At 41.8% G+C, this 20,833-nt stretch overlaps 1 protein-coding gene across 4 annotated transcripts in view; it reads left to right on the top strand.

The window, feature by feature from the left end:
* Positions 1-12,851, top strand: part of LOC111872080 (GATA-binding factor C) — a 388,402-nt gene extending 375,551 nt beyond the window's left edge. For all 4 annotated transcript variants that reach the window (XM_033754516.1, XM_023865623.2, XM_033754518.1 and 1 more), the window contains exons 6-7: positions 7,689-8,117; positions 8,998-12,851. In XM_033754516.1, coding sequence (XP_033610407.1) covers positions 7,689-8,117; positions 8,998-9,024 — 456 coding nt within the window. In that variant the 3' untranslated portion in view covers positions 9,025-12,851. The remainder of the gene's footprint in view (positions 1-7,688; positions 8,118-8,997) is intronic.
* Positions 12,852-20,833: the final 7,982 nt, after the last annotated feature.

The following is a 20,833-nucleotide window of genomic DNA, read 5'->3' as shown; positions in this document are numbered from 1 at the left end:
GTCATAGTGTATGTACATCACTGGTAGCCAACTGTGCTCTATACAAAATGAACTCACGCCAATGGACCAAGTGCCTTGAAGATATTCCAAAAAAAAACTGAATTATTCATTTGCCTTAATTCACGGAGCAAGGAATTTGCTTAGGGAAGTTGCGAATGCCAGAGTATTCATTTTTATCAGATGTGTGTGTACCGAATGTTGGCCTGCCATCAAGGCGATTGGCTGTGCATTTCGATAGACGGATGCGGTTACCATTGTCATCACGTACTTGTGCCCATAACTATGCAGCAATCGGCTCTCACAAAAGCGGTCGGTAAGGAGAAATGCTTTCAGGACGGCCGTAGAGACATCCTCACATAACTTAACATATAATGTAGGCCTATTTGAAGATGTTATGAAACGATACCTTCACTTTGCATGCGTACAGCGAACTTTCCTAATAGTTTATCAGCAATCATTAACGGTAATAACAGTAATGGTTATAATGGTACATTTGGTTTTAGTGCGGACTGAGGCGGTGGAGTCGCACGCTTCTCCTGTCGAGTCGGTCCGACCCATAACGTATAAGTTCTCCTCGCAGTCTCGCTGTCTAGAAAACTCACTGTATTGCTGCAATTACTACTACAACTGCTACCACTACTCATAATAATAATAATAATAATAATAATAATAATAATAATAATAATAATAGGACTTCCTGACATAGCCACAATGGATTTGAGATTGTCGCAGTGACGGCGCCGTGTAGTCCGGTGAAAGACAAACGATGTTTCGGAGAAATATTTCGCCTCAATCTTCACTATTTAAGAGCAAGACAAGAAAACAATTTGAAGGAGTCAGAAAGAAAAGCAAGAAGCGAGCGGAAACGCCAAGACAAACTTACAGACATCTTCTGGGTTTCGCGCACTGCTTACTCTTCTATCTCACTGTTCCGTGCTTGTCTTTTATGTAGTTTACTCTTTTACTCTGATGATGGAGTCGATATTTTTCCCCGAAACATCGGTTGACTTTTACCGTGGTATACGGCATTATATCCTGAGGACTGGAATAGCTCATTCAGTATAGTGACATGCTGGATAGCCAGAGTTTGACTCCCGGCAGCGGTAATAATTTTGTTTTCTCCACAGCGTACAGATCTTCTTGAAGTTAAAAGACATATAAGAACCCATCGTGCTGACATTTTCTTAAGACATCTAACTTTTCGTGTTGTTCGAAATTGTAATTGATTTGCGTCATACGGTGTGAATGGATGGTTACACGGGCTCCCAGCTTGGAACAGGTTAATCCATCATTTCTCGAAGCGACTCCCGAAAGTTACAAGTGATTCTAGATCCAAGATTTACATATACGTCACAGAACTGTGCATGTCCGATGCGTCTACTTGTGTTCAAAGCATGACTGGCGTATGTTCCATTCCGTAAACCCGCATTAACATTTTACGTTACCCAACAAAGTGTAAGACAACTTTACGTGTGGGCCTATGTTTTTAAACTAAGTTAGCTTCAAAATATCAATATGAATTGTCACGTACGAAATTGAAAATCTAAATCAGTATAAAATTGCAGAAATATTATTACGCCAATCAGCCTTATATCACTTAACTCTTACTTATTTTACGTAAAATATAAAGTAAAGTTTTCATGTGCTTAGATAAGTACACACTTTGTATGCCTTCAAGTTTCCTGGTCTCTTGAGGCGCGTGTCGACGCTAAGGTTTCATTTTAAAGCTTAAATAACCGACAGAGCCAGTACAAACACAGCATTTCTACTAAAACGATACCCATACTTGGAAAAGAGTGAACTCCGTGGTTCCTATTAGGACTGTGATTAATGGATATGCAACCGGGGCTTAGTACAAAATGGGTTTAAGTGAAGCAGCTTACAGTTCCGAGTAAAAATAGTTCGGTATCAAGTGTTACGGGAAAAGTGGAACAAAGTGCTTCTTGTATGTAGTTCTCTATTTAACGGTTCGAGATTGTTTATTGACCTGAAGTTTTTCTTTCTTTTCCTCAGTACCCCTAATAAAATGTCTATATATTACCTCTAATTAAGCTAGATCTGATTTCTTATATATCCTCCTTATGACGCTGGTGTACCGGCTATGCTGCTTGAGATTTTTCGTGGTTTTCTGAGTTCCTCTAAGCAATCACTTGGAACAGAACACGACCGTCTTGTTCTAAAATCACTTCCAGATCAATCATCCTATCATTCGATGCTGTATGATCTAAAGCAGTGGATCTCAACCCCTGCGAGACCGCAGCCCGGTACTTGGTCGCGGCCCTGCGGTTGAGAAGCACTGGTCTAGATACTGAGAGAGTCATACAGCAAACCGGGACGTTGAAAGCCTCGTTAGATAATCCATAATTAAATATATACCTTCTATTTATAATAATGAAAAAAAATCGTTGAAAATTCAACGAGAAATATCTCACTTCCGTCCACTACCGAGGCCATGAATGCGTGGATTTATGTACCACTTCTGCGTACATCTTCAAGGGTGCTGTGCTTAATTAAATACTGTCTGTCTATGGCTCTACAGTACTTTGTTGGATCTTGGCCGCTTTTCAGAATCTTATTTTTTACACAGACGGTAGGACCCCTTGGAAGGAGGCTCAGGCCTTCGCAAGGCCGCTACCTGCACACAGGACAGCATATAGACATCAATGCCTCGAGTGGGATTCGAAACCACGATCGCCGTGTTTGAGCAGGGGAAGACAGTTCATGCCTTAGACCGCGCGGCCGGCCGGTCCCTGTGATCGGCGGTTAAGTAACTTTGCCTTACCGTTATGCTATCATTGTGACAGATGCCGTTTTTGCACGAAGACGGAGAGTGATAATGCGGTCGACCCACGGTCTCTCTCTCTCTTTCTCTCTCTCTGTTCCCCCCTGAGCAAGGTAAAGGGAGAGGGGGCAGGAACTTGTAAGAATCAGTGCAGCGGGGCCCCCTGCTGATCAAATAAGTGGATTATTATTTAGCTAAGTCAGGGCCCAGCGTACAGAGGTTTCCAAATATGTTAGCCTGGTCCCTTCCCTGAGCCTGAGCCATACACAGCCTTACATTAGTACTCACTTAGCACGAGCCTGTACATCTAATTCATAGGCACAATAACACAGCTCCGTATTTAGTTTCAAGTTAAAAATTCTTCGAACTCGACAGATTAAATTTACGTCCTATAATTGTTTAGGCATCATTTTGTTTTGTTTGTGGTCTTCTAGGTCCGGTCTAGAAAACCGAGATTAACGGCCGTGTGGAACCGTTGTACTGATCACGTGACACCCTCTGTCCGCCAAAGTTTGCACTAACTTCACCGACAAGCGGCGGTAGCTCGGTCGATATAGTTCGCTTGCGAACTAAAACCACTGAGTTTTTTGTTTTGTTTTTGTGACCTTCTGGGTTGCAACCTCGTATATAGTCTGGTTGGTGGGCAGGCTTGCTAACATTTCGGAATAATTTTCTGAGTGCATCTGCAAGGTCGCCCCTGACCGCAATCTCAATACCTACCTCTGTGAAAACTATAATTTTTAGCCTATTTTCCTTATTTAAAAAAGGAGGCTTATGAGATCAGCTTTCAGTCTGTGTCTGTATATCCCTCGTAATTCCTGAGAGCGTAGCAGTAAAGTGCTGCTGGTCCAGTTACACGCGTTGTTTTCTATACCGTCCGAGTCATGTCAAAGTTCCCAGAACTTTGTAAGTTTTGAGGTTTTCACGGCGATGACTATGAAGAAAGTCGTCTTCTGGGATCTGGCGCCGTGTATTCTTCGTTTTAACCGACGTTTTGGAGGAACATATCGCCTCCCTCTTCAGGGTATTTGAGTGGCGTGCGAATAGAGATAGCTGTAGCAGCTGTAGCTGCAGCCCGCAGCTTGCCAGTAGGACTCGGGTACGGTGGTGTAGCCGGCTACAGTTCTGCCCAGAACACGGATATGCCCATGGTCTTCTTATAGTTTTAGGGGCCTTGTAATTACCTGGTACCAAAACCTTAGGGCCCTACTGGCCCTTCGAAGCGTTCCACAGTCTCATAAAACTGAAGAGATCTGAATGCCCAGTAAGTAAAACTATAAGACAGTGTGAAATGCGGAAACAGCTTTGAAAATGAGCTTCAAACATATGGAACGTGTGAACATTTAGTGCTTAAGAATGGAACTCAACGAAGAAATCAGAAACTTTATTTCTTTCAGCGGATACCAACATTTCAAACGTATTTTGACTTACACAAGAATTATGGTTCATCATTTGCAAAATTTAAAAGCTGTTTCACTTGAGATAAAAGTGAAGGTAAGGTAAAGCTGTCCCTGTGCTCGACGAATTAAGCACTACCATGTAGGCGTATGGGGGAGTGGATGCATAGATCCACATTTTCTTGAACTCGACACTAGTTGGAGGACAATGGTCAGCTTGAGGCCCATGCCGCTTTATCTCCGGGCAAAAAGTCCCCTGTACCCTTTGGATAGGCATTTGGGTGAACCCAGAGCCGGTCTGGACGATTTGGAGAAGAGAATATTTTTGACCCTCCTGGGACTCGAACTCCGAACCCTCGGTCGTCCATTACTATAAATTCTGCTACCATGTAGTGTTCTTTGTGGTATTGAATGCTAGCCGNATATATATATATATATATATATATATGGATAGTAACTAAAGGAATTGGACATCTTTATCCTTCGCGTATTATTTTGCGGTGCATTATGTCATGGCTTAAATTTCGGCATGAATAATTACAAATTCGCATTCATTCGAGATGTACATTATCGCCAGACATTCGTATGAATTATTCACCCGCACAAAGTAGAACCTGTAGGTTGGCCTTACATCATCATCAGCTGATCACGGTGGCCGAGCGGTCATCCTGTAGGGTTGTGAGACGTCGAGGCTCCCACATTTTTTAGACAATCGCGGTGAGATTTTCAGCTGGCCGCCCTTTACCCCAGGAAGATTCCTGGTGCTCATTTCTGTTAAAGGCTGAGTCGATCTCAGGGCTATAGCGCGGCTGGAAGGATTAGGTCAATTGAAAAACCGAATGACCTCATCGGGAATCGAAGCCGCGACCTTCCGGCTTGTAGCATAATGGCCCGACGAACTGCGCTGGTATGTGGCCAATATTGGGGAAGAGAGAAGTATATACGAAGTTCTGATCAGAACAAATAAAGTGATGAAAACATAGGCGTAGATGGGAGGATATACTTAAACGGAACCTTAAAGGAAGTGGGTAGCAGCTTATGTAACAGATTCATGAGGCTTGGAATAAAATCCAGAGCCTTCCGGTTGTATGTGAGGTGTGAGGTTACTTGAGCAGCTGAGCTACTGTCAAAGCCTCTGCTCCATGAGGTGGGTGTAGCGTTATGCAAGGCAGTGAATGGGTCTGACTTTGCACAGAGTGCCTGATCATACTACGAATTTCGAAGCGCGTAATAATTCAATAAATTACAGTCGAAAGTAGGAAGACGGTTCGGTGCAATTCGATGACAGATATGCCTTTGAATGTGAGAGAGGACAATCAGGAGTGATAACCACAAGGGGGGGGGGAGGTGGATAGGGTAAGAAATCCTGTTTTCACGACAAAGCTGTTGAATATCTACTTGTGACTCAGACATTTGCCAATTTTTTTTTACCTAACTTTTTATGCCGGGAGCCGGGATAGCACTGTCTACGGGCTGGACGACAAACAGGTCGGAATTCGAGTCCCGGTAGGGGCAAGGTTTTTCTCTTTTCAACGTTGACTAGACCGGCTGTGGGACCCACCTAGACACCTGTCCAATGGATACCAGGGGTAAAGTGGCCAGGCCGACTAATGCCGAGATCAACAATAAGTGGATCTATACATCCACTCCCCCATACGTCTTCATTGCGTAGTGTTTAATAAGTTAAGCAAAGGGACAACTTTACTGACTCTAACCTTCATATGGTAGCGTGCCACTCTAGGCTGCCTCATCTGTGTACTTTTTATTTCGAAGTATATAGTTACCAGGCCGATCAAGCGGCCGCGCGGTCTGAGGCATGAACTGTCTTCGCCGGCTCGAACACTGGGATCGTGCTTTCAAATCCCACACGAGTGTGTCCGTCTGCGTTTATTATGTGTTTGTGTTGTCCTGTGTATAGGTAGAGGCCTTGCGACGGGCTGATCTCCCATGCAAGGACTAATACCGACTGTGTATAGTTTTAAGAAACTAAAAAGCGGCCAGGGCCCAACAAAGAACAGTAGAGCCAGAGAAAAACAATAAATACTAATCCTACATATTTAGAAGGAAACCAGTTCGAATCACTCCCAGGGACTGACTATAGCGCGTGAAGAGTTTTTCTCAGTCACTGCTGACAATTTCTATGATATCACACTATACGACAAGATGCTTTCTCATTTTCTCAACGGATTCCTCACAAATCGTCCTAACATCCATCTGCGGTTTGCAATGAAGGTAGATTCTGTGAACCGGTGTGAAGGACTGATGTTTTCGAGAAGACTCTTACTCACCCGTGGCCCGCTGATAATGACTCTCTATTAACACCAAGCCAGACACTGAAAATGGCCGACAAATTGAGCGTAACAAAAGAGCATCATCTCCTTTTCATTATGCTGCACTGTTGGTGCATAAAGATTATAAATGGGGTCAGGAGACCCACATTAGGCTCTTTCTCTTATTCCATCCCAGTTCGTTTTAATTGCGTCGACTTGTTTATTGATGGGATTGTTGTGTGGGCTTGTGCCACTCACCGAGGGGCCCTTCTGCTTGCAAAGCGAGACATTTCAAGTATTTCTCTTGTTTACTCTCCTCACGTACGTTACAAAGTCCGTAGCCTCTTGATTGACTGATCAATACGCTCGTTATGAATATTGCTTAAGAGGTTATTGAATTATTAAGTGACAGTGTAGAGCTGAGTCCTTCTTTATAAGCTAGTAGTCGTTTAGCTAGTCAATATATGTTCCCTGCCATTTATTTCATCATCGGTATAGTTCTCATCTTATTCAGAACTGGATGTACGGAGTTCACAGCCTCACACACGTATTTAAGACCCATTTTAAAATTATCCCCCCGTTTGCTCCTAGGTCCTATGAAAGATCTCTCCTCTTCGGGTTTTTAGACTACAATTTTTGTACGCATTTCTCATCTCTTACTTGCATGCTATGTACCTTGCCGATCTTATTTTTCTCTAATCTCTTATTATAATATTTCGTGAAGAGTCCAAATTATGAAGCTCTCACTCACTCGTGGAGCTGAGCCCTTCTTGAGAAGCCGCCAGTTGTGCAGCTCCTCAAGAACTTCCCAGTATTTTATGGAAGCCGAAGGTTCATTACCGTATTCACGAGAGCCCTCCACTGGTCCCTATCCTGAGCCAGATCAATCCAATCTATACAGTACCATCCCATATCTCTGAGATCCATTTTAATATTGCTCGCCCACCTATGTTATGGTCTACCTAGTGATCTCTTTCCTTCTCGCTTTCCCATCAATATCCTACATGCATTCCTTTTCTCCCCCAATCGTGCTACATGCTATGCCCATCTCATCCTCCTTAACTTGATTATTCTAATTAATTACAAAGCGCTTCATTATGTAATTTCCTCTAACATTTTGTGACTTCCCTCCTCGGATGCCCGAATATTCTCAGCACGAGATTCTCAGACATCTTCGTCTCTGGTTCATTAGACATGAAGATAAGTGTAACAGAGAAATTCCCGCTTCTATGTTCCCAGGTGAACCGACCACTAACCATGAAGAAGGAGGGAATCCAGACCCGGAACCGGAAGCTCTCCTCCAAGTCCAAGAAGAAGAAGGGCGGAGTTCCGGGCTCATGCCTGTCTCTAGGAGGAGTCATGTCTGACATGATCAAGCCCCTGGATCCCACAGGAAAATCCGGGGGGTTTGGAACAGGAGCTGGGGGTTTCGGCTCGCCGATGGGTGGTGGCGCTAATGTACACCCCCACCTGCACCCGCATCACGCTGCCATGTCACACTACATGTATCACAACACTCACCACCAAGGGTTCATGAACCCTGGTCCCCCGGGGCCTGTCCCCCCTCCAGGACCGCCACCCCATCACGGTATGCACCACCATCACATGACGTCGTTATCAGCTCTCGGATCAGGCGGTCTGGGACTTGCGGCGACGTCGAACGGAATGGTAAGTTTCTGGACGCTTCCTTGCGAGTGATTTGGCTCCAGTCACTCATACATCATTGCTTAATTCGCAGTAACTTCTGTTGGTGATCTGTACACGCTGAACCGGAAGTGATACGGCCAGCTGTAGTAGTGGTCACAATATTTGGAGAAAGTCACGAAAAGAACTTCAGTCAAAATGACTGACATCCAGTTATATTGTCATCATCTTTGTCATTAAGCATGACTTTTGCTACGTTTAAAGTATTTTGATGATGTTGTGACATAATGCTGAAGGTTCTGCTAAGGGTTCCAGCTTGTCGGAAGCTGGTTCTGTTTGTGGCTTCAGCGGAACAAGATACAAAGGAAACATTTTCCGGAACCCCGATATAACAACTTTTGAATCATGAACACCAACAGAGCAGATTTTCTTTTATATTATTTTCATCTGAAGACACAAATGAAAACAATTTTCGAAATGTAATGGTATTAATGCCGGTCACGGTAGCCGAGCGGTCTAAGGCATGTACTGTCTTCGCCTGCTCGGGAGCCGGAATCTTGGGTTCGAATCCCACACAAGGCATGGATGTTTGGTGTGTGTATGCGTTTATTCTGTATTTGTGCTGTCCTCTGTTTAGGCAGAGGTCTTGCGACGAGCTGGTCACCCGTCCAAGGAGTCTACCGTCTGTAAAATGATCATGAAACAGAAATTAGCCCTATGCTCCAAAGTAATAAACAGCTTTACGTAGTGAAGCTTGCAGTTTATTTGCGAATGCAGATCACAATAGCTACACATGACTTTTAACGATAATCAAAAATTAGTGAATGCCATAACTGGCCAGCTGGCATTGTGGTGGGAAGGAAAGGTTTCAGCCTGTCCAAGTGACTGATTGTCTCTCTTTCAGACGAGCTGGAGGTCAGAGTACACGTGATAATTCTCCTGCGTCCCAGCCGCCAGCCTATGTGCAGCGACAGTCACATTTTTGTCTCCATGAATGTGGCGGCAGCCATTTTGTTCTGGACAGTGTTCGTGAAGCAGCAACAGATTCCCTGTTCGAAATTACAGGAGCTCGAACAAGTACAAAAAATACAGTGTGTGTGCGTGAATGTTGTAAATAACTGTCCCCTGAGAGACTGCAGAACTAGTTTCACAGTCACTTCAAATGAGCGGTAGATGAGGCAACAAAGTTTACATGCGTGTGAGTATGTGCATACGTGTGAATGTGGATTTTTTCTTAACTTCTCTGGAACTCGAATTGTTCTGCTTAGGGATCGAGATCCAGCAAAATTTGTAGTATTCATTATAGATTTGTTATTATTTTAATTATTATATTTTTTACTGTTTTCCAACGAAAGGAAATAAGCACCCACTTTTTTGAAGGTTCCAACAGTGAAAGGCCCACCCTTTATAGATTATACAAGACTGGCCAAAACACCCTTTCGCTGTTACAAACGCATTATCCCAATTATCTCACATTTCCTTTGCCTTTGTTGTGTCTTTTATTTTGGTTACATCCAGAATCCCTGAACTGCAGTATCACTTGAGCAGTAGGTCTCCCAATATGTGTAACAGTCTCTATATCACAAATGAAGAATTATTTTTAGAGTGGATCTTCAGAAGCGTTCAGATTTTCGACAGGACTATGGTAAGATAGCATGAAGTGATCAATATTCTGTTTGAAGCAGTAGCACACACACCATCAAGATAGTACCCAGTTTACTATATCATTTTCATCTGTAACATCACCATATATATCAGTTAATTTCTTGCCCACATTCTAAAGAGCATGGTGAATATATTTTAGCCTTCAAGCCGGTCACTGTAGCCGCGCGGACACTGGTCTCGTGGGTAACATTTTCCGGCTTCTCAATCATTTACGTCTGCCTGTTACACTAGTTCTTATTTGGTTTTTTCTTGTACTCATGTTGCTTGCGTTTTACTGACTTTAATATTTAGTTCATAGTTACATAAATATTTGTACCGTTAATGGTTACATCTTCGATTTGCCCACATTTTCCTATTAAAAGACAAATACTTAAGTTTACTTTCACTTTCAAAGCATTCAAATAGAAGAACAATTAAAAATATCATTGCAAAGTAACCACCCATTAGCCAGCAATGCACTTTCATTTAGCGCAAACAGACTATGTTCACAAAAGTATGCCATGCGAACTGAATATGTATCGATTAATATATTTCTGACATAATTTTGTAACAACTCTTGGATCGACAGATCGATAAGTGATATGTTTGCCTGTTTCATACTCACATTCACATAGCATTCGTCGAATTAGTGTTTGGGAACAATTTTTTTCTTCAAATTGTATTAATTCAATAAATAGTCTTCTTTAATATGATCCAGAAAAGGCCAGCTGTTTGTTATCTCGTTAAGTTTGATTTACGTATTTTAAATCATACGAAATGAATGGGTTTACAAAACACTGTATATTCTTATGCTAAAAGAATTCATTAGAATTATCAAAAAATGTTATATAGGATTTGAGGTTCTCACAGCGGTGGCTATGAAGAGTTTTAACTTCTGGGAAAGCAGGTCCAAGCAGAGCAGAGCTTTCACGCTGTTTTCTTGTTTGCTTTTTCTTTGACCCTGAAGTTAGATGCGACATGTTCCTCCGAAACGTCTGTATACGGTGTTATATCCTAGACAACAGAGCCCTTCAAATTTGTATATGATCTCAGAAAATAGTTGAAGAATGCTGTTGTAACAGACTAGGGACTGCATCTGCACCATACCAAAACTTCTTTGGTGTTTCCCGTGAAATTCATTTAAACACTTTATGAGGGGTATTTCTATGTGCCATTCATGTTTTCAAGTGTACAGCACATGGTAATGTGGAGTGTGATTGGTTATGTTGTACTTATTTCTCATGATGCATTGTAATGTGGGATAAATATCAGGAAAGTAGTACTGCTTGTTGAAGTGGTCTGTGAAACAGATCTGCACATTTCAGAGTGGCTTCGAATACACACAGACTATGATCCATTATACAGAAGCTATATATTATACGAATTAATGGGGATCAGTCTGAACCTTCATGTTGAAGGCTACATCATTTTTGTAATGATTAGCCTAAATATTTTAAAGAACATGATCAGTGTGAGAAATAAAGCACAATATTACAATTTGCAACAGAGGTCATCACATTATCAATTGATATTACTAAAAGACCTATAGATAGAACAGTTACTCAGTATAAGAGAAGGCAATATTCCCTCATGATGGATGTCATATTTTAATTACACTGTAAACACTGTTCATGGTCTTTAAATGGTCTGTGAATACATATTTCTCATATTTGTGTAAACTGGAATGCATTGGCTTAATGGATACAAATGTTCTAAAAATTTTAGTTAATGCTGTCTCGTTGCTACTTTTCTTTCCAAATGAAGATAGAATCAGGTATGTACTTTTCAGAATAATCGTTCCTGGAATAAAAAGCAAATTTCTCTTTCAAACTATCATTATAATTTGAAGTCAACATTACACTTCAGTGACAGAAAAGTATTCATGGTAGTGAAGATCGAATTCTGCACCCTAATAATGATTATTAACGTTTCTTGTGATTAATGTCTTATCAGATTTTTTTTCCAAGTAAGAAACATGCTGCTATGATGGATTTTAATGAATAGAAACTTGTAACATGATCCCCACACGTATGTAGTCCAGCAGAGGTCGCCCATAACCTTATAAGAGACAGCTGATGTTGCCACTAACGGTGAACTTACTAAATACAGACGTTATGAAACAAGAAATAAACAATACTGATTGTGTTGTGTAAGTTATCGCTAGGGGCAGCACCAGTATCCTACCATGTAGCAGCAAATTTTGCACATTGTTAGGCCTTGTGATTTCAGGAGGCCATGACTGAGTGGCTGTTGATAATTTTTTAAATTAAATAATTGAAACTTATTAAAATGGTTGTTGTGAGTTTAAAAATAATGCAAGTGTGTTAATTATTACTGGTATTGAATGACGGACACAAATTGCAAGAGAACATCACTTAGGAGATATAATCAGAGAATTTCAAGGTCATGTTACTACGCTCATTATACAAGAGAATTGACAAAAGAATTGATTAACGTCAAAGGCATCTATGAAAGAAAGACATTTACATGTATAGTAAGACATTGAGCATCATGTGATATTTGAGATTGCCATGGATTCGTAAAGCCTTATTAGACAAAATGAAGATGCATTTTAAATCTTGAGTAAAGAACAAGTGTCTTGTTTTGACGGTAGATGGACTGCCACAATGTTTCCAGTATTACATATAAAGATGAGAGGTTTGATATTATAGAATTCGTGCCAACATTACGGCACGGATCAAGATTACAGTTTGGCTGTAAATCCTTGAGGAATCTCTGAATACATCTCCTTTGAAATGCACCTTACACTTTAAATATTTCCAGATCATTTCTCCTCATTACACAATATATAAAGAAGACAAGTCTTTTTAAATGTTTTAGTCCTTCCAACAATTTTTAGGTCACCAACTTGTAAACTATTTTATGAACAAATATAAAAGTGATTTTGTGGCCAAAATCTGCGAAAAAAATTCAATGTTGTGTTGTTGAAACATAAACAACTTTTTTAGTGTGGAAAAGTGTGCATAAGATTTATCTTAAAATAATATTGTATTATCTAAAGGGTCCCCTCAGTCTGTGTAGTCACACTCAGCCTGTGAATTAATATTATAATATGTTTATGTAAAATTGCATAAATCGAGATGAAAAACAGCAGTCTCTTTGGTTATTATTTGCGATTTGTCCATGTTTTCACATTTCCCTGTCCTGTCTTTTGTAATGACAGATTTATAATGTTCGACTTGCTCCAGTCTCCACTGTAAAGGGCAGTAATGCATAAATATTAAAGATAATTTTATATAGCTGAAAGTATTCTTTGCCCTTAGATTTCCTAATCTTTGGAAACCTAAGATGCACCAATTCAATGGCATGCAACTCTAATTCGTGTTTATTTGTTAACATAGGATTTAATGAGCTGTATGTAAAAACACTATTAAATAAGACAAAATTTTAAAATATATAATTTATAAGCGGAGCTCAATTTAAAAGACTTGAACTAATTAGAATATGCAAAAGTTACTGTCACTGAGCTCTGAAACTCGCTAAATGTATACTTCTATACATATTGTCCATCTGGTAAAAATGTTTTGTTTGAAATCTGTCATGGTGCAGAAGAATGAATTGTAACGCATTTATACATTATACGTGAATTTATTTTCGATGTGATCTCGTACGTTCTGGGGGAAAGTACGTACCTAAATTGCTCAGATCAAAAAATTGAAATCGTACTACTAATTTCCAAAATGATATGTTAAATAGCCTATCAGTATGGTAAGGCTAAAAGCAACCACACAGAATTTCAATCGTATTTAGCAATTCATTCTTAGAGCAGCAGACTTTCTCATTGCAGTTTTGTCAAGTTTCGGTAAGTGCCACATTTGTAATTGTTAACATATGCTTCATACAGCATTCACATGTACGTTTAGGATCGAACTCTACACAAAATTACACATGTCTAGCTCCAACAGTTCATTAATTATCGCTATGTTGCAGGGCCGATATGCTTTACATTATTTTACTCCGTGGCCTGCAGTCCGCAAGCGAACTATACCGACCGAGCGACCCGCCGCTTGTAGGCGAAGTTAGTGCCAACTTTAGCCGATAGAGGTGTCGCGTGGTCAGCGCAAGGGATCCCCACGGCCGTTAATCTCGGTTTTCTCGACCGGAGCCGCTATTTCCTTGAAATAGCTCCTCAGTTATCCTCATGAGGCTGAGTGGACCCCGTTCCAGACCCACTACTTCTCAGAAACACGGGTAGCGCCGGGAATCGAACCCGGACCTCTGGATCTGTAATCAGGAACTATGACCACTAGGCCACAGAGGCGGTCCTGCTTTGCAGTATACACAAATTTAACTTAACAACGACGTATAGTTTTAGAAGACCCATTATCATAAAACATCTCATGAATAAATTAAGTGACACTATTTTCCCACCCGCATCAAAATTTCATTGCCCCCAGTGTTAATGTTATTTAAGGCGGTAAATTAGAAAGTACGACGTTATAGTGGCTTCTAGTGACATCATGTACAGGTCAAGTTTTTCATGAAAAGCGGTCGAATAGTTTACAGAACTTTGAAGACTTTGGCCGCACACAGACAACACAATGGGCTAGCATATAGATCGCCTCTGTGGTCTAGTGGTCACAGTTCTGGCTACAAATCCAGAGGTCCCGGGTTCGATTCCCGACGCTACCAGCTTTTCTGAGAAGTAGTGAGTCTGGAACGGAGTCCACTCAGCCTCGTGAGAATAATTGAGGAGCTATTTCAAGGAAATAACGGCTCCGGTCGAGAAAACCGAGATTAACGGCCGTGTGGATCCCTAGCGCTGACCACGCGACACCCTCTATCCGCTAAAGTTGGCATTAACTTCGCCGAACAAGGGACGGTCGCTCGGTCGGTATAGTTCTCTTGAGGAATAAAGCCAAGGAGTTTTTTTTTTTTCCTTAAGAGCCTTGCTACACTTCCGTGTTCGAGCCAGATGAATCCAGTCTACATCCCTTCCCCCGCCTCATTTATTTGTATATGAATTCTGATAATACAGATTTTTCCATATATGCCTATTTGATTCCAAGGTGCAATTTTTCTTAACGTTTTCTGACTAACATATTGTACACCTTACCCATCTCTCACATTTCTTATTCTTCTGATCTTCCATGATTTTATAATAACAATAATAATAATAACAATAATCATCATAGCATTTGGTGAAAAAGAAAATTTCATTTGTATTGCCTATCCTTGGTTAATTTACCTACGCTTTCAATTGGTCTGATTTATAAAGTCGAATGGCAGACCAATATGCGGAAGGGTTGTGACTTAGTGTGAAGTGTTGTCCGGGCATTTGCTTGGGGGAACTGAGGGAAACCACGAGGAACCTCATTATAGTCCAGCTCCTTCCGAACAAGAAACGCGAGTGGCATGTGTTCGGTCGTGGCATCCGGGATGAATGGGAACAAATTGTGAAGCTCTTCATTAGGTAATTTTCACGAGTAACCCTTCTCTCTCGCCGGTCACAGTAGCCGCGCCGTGCGGTCTAAGACATGAAGTGTCTTCGCTAGCTCGGACGCTGGGATTGTGGGTTCGAATCCAACAAGGCATAGATGTTTTGTGTGTGTGTGTGTGTATGCGTTTATTCTGTGTTTGTGTTGTCCAGTATTTAGGTAGAGTTCTTGCGCCCAGCTGATCCCTCGTCCAAGGAGTCCTACCGTTTGTGAAAAACGATTACGGAACTGAAAAACGTTCTGGACCCTGAATGGGCTGGAAGAACCATCGAAAAGGAAACTCTCCCTCTCTTAGATCCAAATATTCTGCTCAGGACTCTGTTCTTAAAACCCTGTTCATTGTTCTTCCTGAGAGGCGAGACCAAATTTCGAATTGATACAAAAGAGGTGAAATAATTTAGACTAAAACAGTTAAAAGTAAAGGTAAAGCTATTCCTGTAACAGGCCGGGGAAACTGACATGGCTGTGAAACGTCGAGGCTCCCACATTTTCGTGACAATCTGCTGACAGAGGGCGGTGAAGTTCTCAGCCTTACGAGCCCGCCGTCCTTTACCCCAAGGAAGACTCCTGGTACTCATTTCGGTTAGAGGCTGAGTCAACCCCAGGGCAATAGTGCGGCTGAAATGATTAGGTTAATTACAAAATCCAATGACCTCACCGGGAATCGAACCCGCGACATCCGTGCTTGTAGCATAGTGCCTTCACCAAAAGAGTTATTATAAACAATTGTAATTTGTTGAATGCTTAGGAAACAAGCAATTGTTAAGACATTAAAATTTGTGATGTAATAAAATAGGGCCTATGTAACAATTTGCCCCAGATTCACAAAATTCCAGCGTTATTTTTGCCGAGTTTATTATCCGATCTTCAGCGTTGACCAAGTATCTGATGGGCCTTGTTTCGTTTTCCAGAGACGTCTGGCTTTATGCAGCAATTTTCGCTTAAACAGAAGAAAGTTACGTTTATATCAGCACATCCACGATATACAGTTGGATGTATATATATCCAAGTGTATGTTTTGAAGGTAGATCGGTAGTGCTGACATCTAGCCTTCCAATTCACAAACAGCGGAAACCAGACGCAACTTCCGATCGTTGTCTGACAATGTGACATCCTGAATTATGGATTCCTTTCAAAATATATGGACATAAGCGAATTTATCAGCAGTTTTAAAAGTAAAAGCATTATATACAGATTGTCCCAGCATGAAAGGTCAATATTATGGGAGGTCATAGTATCGGTCATTCTAAGCAAAAATATATGTCTGTACATAGAATGGTTTCCGAGATAGAGCTATTTCACTGTACGGTTTCAAAACTGTCGACACGAAAGAGATATATTACGTACTGCTTCTAATACTGGTATTTATTGTTCAAGTGATAAAGTTGGTACAGTTTAACTAGTATAATATATTTTCGAAAATTCCACCGTCATCATAACGCATTTTGCAACCCCTGTGAGGACATGTTAATCTGAGTGCCAAATCCAAACTACTGTACAGTGAAATAGCTGTAACTCGGAAACCGTTCGGAATAGAACACGTGTACTTATACAGTTTGGCTTAGAATGACCGGTACTATGACCATGAATATTGACTTTTCCTCCGGGGACATCCTGTATCATATTAAGTGAAAGACAGAATGTCTCATGTGCAGGTCCCATGTCCTCAAACTCTCATTGAGTTTTAATTACTTCGTTCCCTCAGTTTTAAGTAAGAACTGAAATCACGCGTGAAAGCAATGTGTCGATATGGATAACTGAACCCAAGAAATGCACGTATGAACAAATAGGCGCATGAAGACAATTGCTCAACGAGGATCTCCAGACTTTTTTTTTATTTTTAATTTTTTTCCTTGGCATTACAGCCCCAGTGGGCCTAAGCCTACCTCCATGACCTTCTCCGTTCACTTCGGTTTTTCTAGATCTTACACATTCGGTAGGACTCCTTGGGCGGGTGATCAGCTCGTCGCAAAGCTTCTACCTGTACACAAACACAGAAAAACGCACACATACAAACTAAACATCCATGTCCTGAGTGGGATTCGAACCCACGATCCCGGTTTCCAAGCGAGCGAAGACAGTACATGCCAGACATTTATTTACCTAGTATTATTCCGGTGGACGGGCTAGTCACGATTCGGCCCTATGATAGATAACACACTGGGCAACGCTTATGAGAAACAAATCCACATTCCATTAAATTGTATGGCATGACAATTGAGGCAATTGATGTTTAAGGGTTTTACCACTGATCATGGTCCAGAAATATGGTCGAAACTTGTAGTGGGTAGCAAGAAACACTGTTACTGACAGGCAAGGATCCAGAATGGCGTAGTCGGTATAGCAACTGGCTACGGGCTGGACGACTGAAGGATATGAGTTCGAGTCCTGTTAGGGTCAAGAATTTTCTCTTTTCCGTGTCTTCCAGATCGGCTCTGGGGTCCAGCCAACCTCCTATCCAATGGGTACCGGGAACTCTATTCTCGGAGGTAAAGCGGCAGGGCCGTGAAGCTGCCCACTCACCTCCAACTAATGCCGAGTTTAAGAGAATGTGGATCTATACATCCACTCCCACATACGCCTTCATGGCGTAGTGCTTAATTAGTTAAGCACAGGGAGAACTTTACGTTTACCTTAGGTTACTAACAGGCAGTTGTGATGATGGTATTAGAGAATCATACAGCTTATGCATCACATAAAGAAGAAACAAGAAAACATACAAGAATTTTATTCGTAAACCTTAGAAGAACTGGACACTTAAACCCACATACAGATGAGATGGTGGTATTATTTTTTTAATTGTGAGCTAAACCGAATTATTTCTGTCATAATGCAGGATTTCATGAAGACGATGCAATGGGGTCTTCGAAATTTATAAAAACTGCAATTCAAGGCCAACTGGATAACCATAACGACCATAACTTTCGGCGCAGATTTGTATTTGGAAGGTACTTAGTTCACATCTCTCCTGGGACACGGACTACGCTCTCTCAGTGAATTTCTCCAGGCTCAGACGAACTCCAGGATAATGCCTCATTAGGCCACGATAGTCTCTTTCCAGATCTTTTCCGGTTTACTCTTCACCAGCCATATGCAGGCCATAGGCACATGGTCTGAGAAACTCAGCAGGTACACATCTGCTGCTTTCTCACGTGCAATCCGATTCGAATCTCTGTAGTTAAACTGACAAATTGGAACTGTGAAGCGTCTATGTACCGGTGGAACTGCAGATCCGTTGATCTGTGGTCAGCCTGCTTAAACATCGGGAAGTTATGAAGGCCTCTCCGATAAAACGAAAGCCGGACATCCGTTTTGCAAGCCAAGTAAAACAGACAGAACGTACCAGAAGGTATGTAAGATTTGAGGTTTTCACGGCGGTGACTATGGAGAATGCCGTCTTCTGGAACGTAGCCCCGTGTAGATATTGTGTAAATCTACGTTTCGGAGGAACGTATCGCCTCAATTTTCAGGGTAGAAAAATCCACGAGAGAGGAACCAGCGTGAGCAAGTGGCTGCAGTCTTCTGAGATGTGGTGCCGTGTAGATCTAATGGCTACAGACACCTGCTCACGCTGATTCCTTGCTCGCGGATTTTTATACCCTGAAGATGGAGGCGATAATTTCCTCCGAAACGTCGATTTACACTAGATCTACACGGAGCCACATCCCAGAAGACGACATTCTTCGTACCAGAAGGTAATTTAAATTTAAATACATGTTTATAGAAGCATCTACATAATTACTAACTGCAGTGTCAGAATATCCACCTGAAGGAGAGGCGTAAATGAACATAAAGAAATTACATAACTTTCTGGGGGAAATAAATCGATTAGACAGTTATTCATTTAGGTATTTTTCAATTGGGGCACGGGGTACCGTAGTTGGTTGAGGTACTATGCTACAAGCTGGAAGGTCGCGGGTTCGTGTCTCGATGAGGTGGATTTTTTTTCAATTTAGCTAATACTTCCAGCGACACTATGGCCCTGGCGTCGACTCAGCCTGAGTACCAGGAATCTTCTTGGGTGGTGTGGGGGTAAAAGGCGGCCGACGCGTAAGACTGACAACTTCACCGCCATCTGTGAGCCATCTGTCTATAAAATGTGGGAGCCTCAATATCTGACAACCCTATGGGCCTCCAGATCCTGTTACACGGATAATTTTATCTTTATATTTCAATATATGTTTCACTACTTTAAAGTACTCTATAGACACAAATTGGAATAATACTTCCATGTAACAATTTGTCCCTGTGTTTCATTAATTAAGCACCACTCCTTGAAGACGTATGTGGGAACAGACGACTTCTCGGCCGTCCAGCCCATGGCCCAGTTGCGCTACTTGCTGACCTATCCCGGCTTCCCGATGCATCTGGGGATATTTTTTATTGCTAGTGGGGTGGGACTAAGTCCTTAGTACTGCGGCCACTTCTGGCCTATTGTACAAGCCCCAGATGATAGGTGAGGGTGATTGTGGAGCAATTGGCGAATGAAGATTGGCAGGGGAAACCGAAGAATTCGGAGAAAACCTGCCCCAGCGCCACTTTGTCCGCCAGAAATCCCACTTGACCAGACCCCGGGATCGAACCCGGGCCGCCGCGGTAGGAAGCCAGCGACTAACCGCTTGAGCTATGGCGGGGATCTGGGGATTTTGAAATTATGAACAGCGTAAAAGAAGCCATATATCTGTTCTCATCTTGACATAAATTTTCTGTATACTCTAGGTTCAGGGATGAACTTCACAGTCGTAGCATTTCGCGAACGATCGCCCCGGTTGCTCAAGTCATGTTCCCTACTACGGCTCTCTACTTGTTTAGGTGTGCTTCACCACTATGCTGGGGCTGAATATGTATTAAAATTCTTTCTCGGTGTAACTGCATTTTTTTTATGGCTTCAGTGCTCAATTACTGTGTAAGTCTATAGCCTGTCAGAAAACATCTGTTCGTAGTCAAGATCGTCAAGACTTCCTGCAACACTGTCTTCTGCGTGGACACGATAAAATCCATTCTTTCATAGAGCTGCAAGCGGAAAATTTAACCGGGAATCATTTCGTTCGTGTCTCCATACTTCGCTCCATTTCTTCCTTTCCTTTATCCCTTACATATCTTTATCTTTTCCCCTCCTTTCTCTGTTAAAACAATGAATTACCTACCAGATATACAGGTTGTCCCAGGAGGAATGTGCCAGACTTCGGGAGGGTGATCCTTATGTTAAAGTATGCCGATATGATCAAAAACACCTATGTCCAAAGTTGAACGGTTACGGAGATAATGGCCCGAGAATAGTGTGGTCTTCTGGCGGGTCCACGCACTGTACCTGTCAGCTGACAAGTCTTATCAATGTTTGTCCTTGAGTGTGGTGATGACGCTCACACTAGCCGCATACACTCGCATACGAGAACACGCAGTCAGCAATGTTACGTCTGTGCTTGCCATTCATGTGTCATGTATAGTGCTTGGGACCCTAACGACAACTATGACGTGGCGTGCGAGTTTTTTTTTTGTAGTTCAATTTAATGGCTTCATGTCACTCACAAGTTAGTTTGATGTTACGTACATTATTAACATTACAGAAACCACATATTCCTGGCAGTTTTAATATGTATTTGGTAATCAACAAGTGTGTAACACCNNACCACCTGT

The sequence above is a fragment of the Cryptotermes secundus genome, unplaced genomic scaffold (assembly GCF_002891405.2).
Source record: "Cryptotermes secundus unplaced genomic scaffold, Csec_1.0 scaffold329, whole genome shotgun sequence".
In the NCBI taxonomy this organism is placed as follows: domain Eukaryota; kingdom Metazoa; phylum Arthropoda; class Insecta; order Blattodea; family Kalotermitidae; genus Cryptotermes; species Cryptotermes secundus.
Note: the sequence above shows the minus strand (reverse complement) of the source record. Positions and strands in the feature narration are given on the sequence as shown.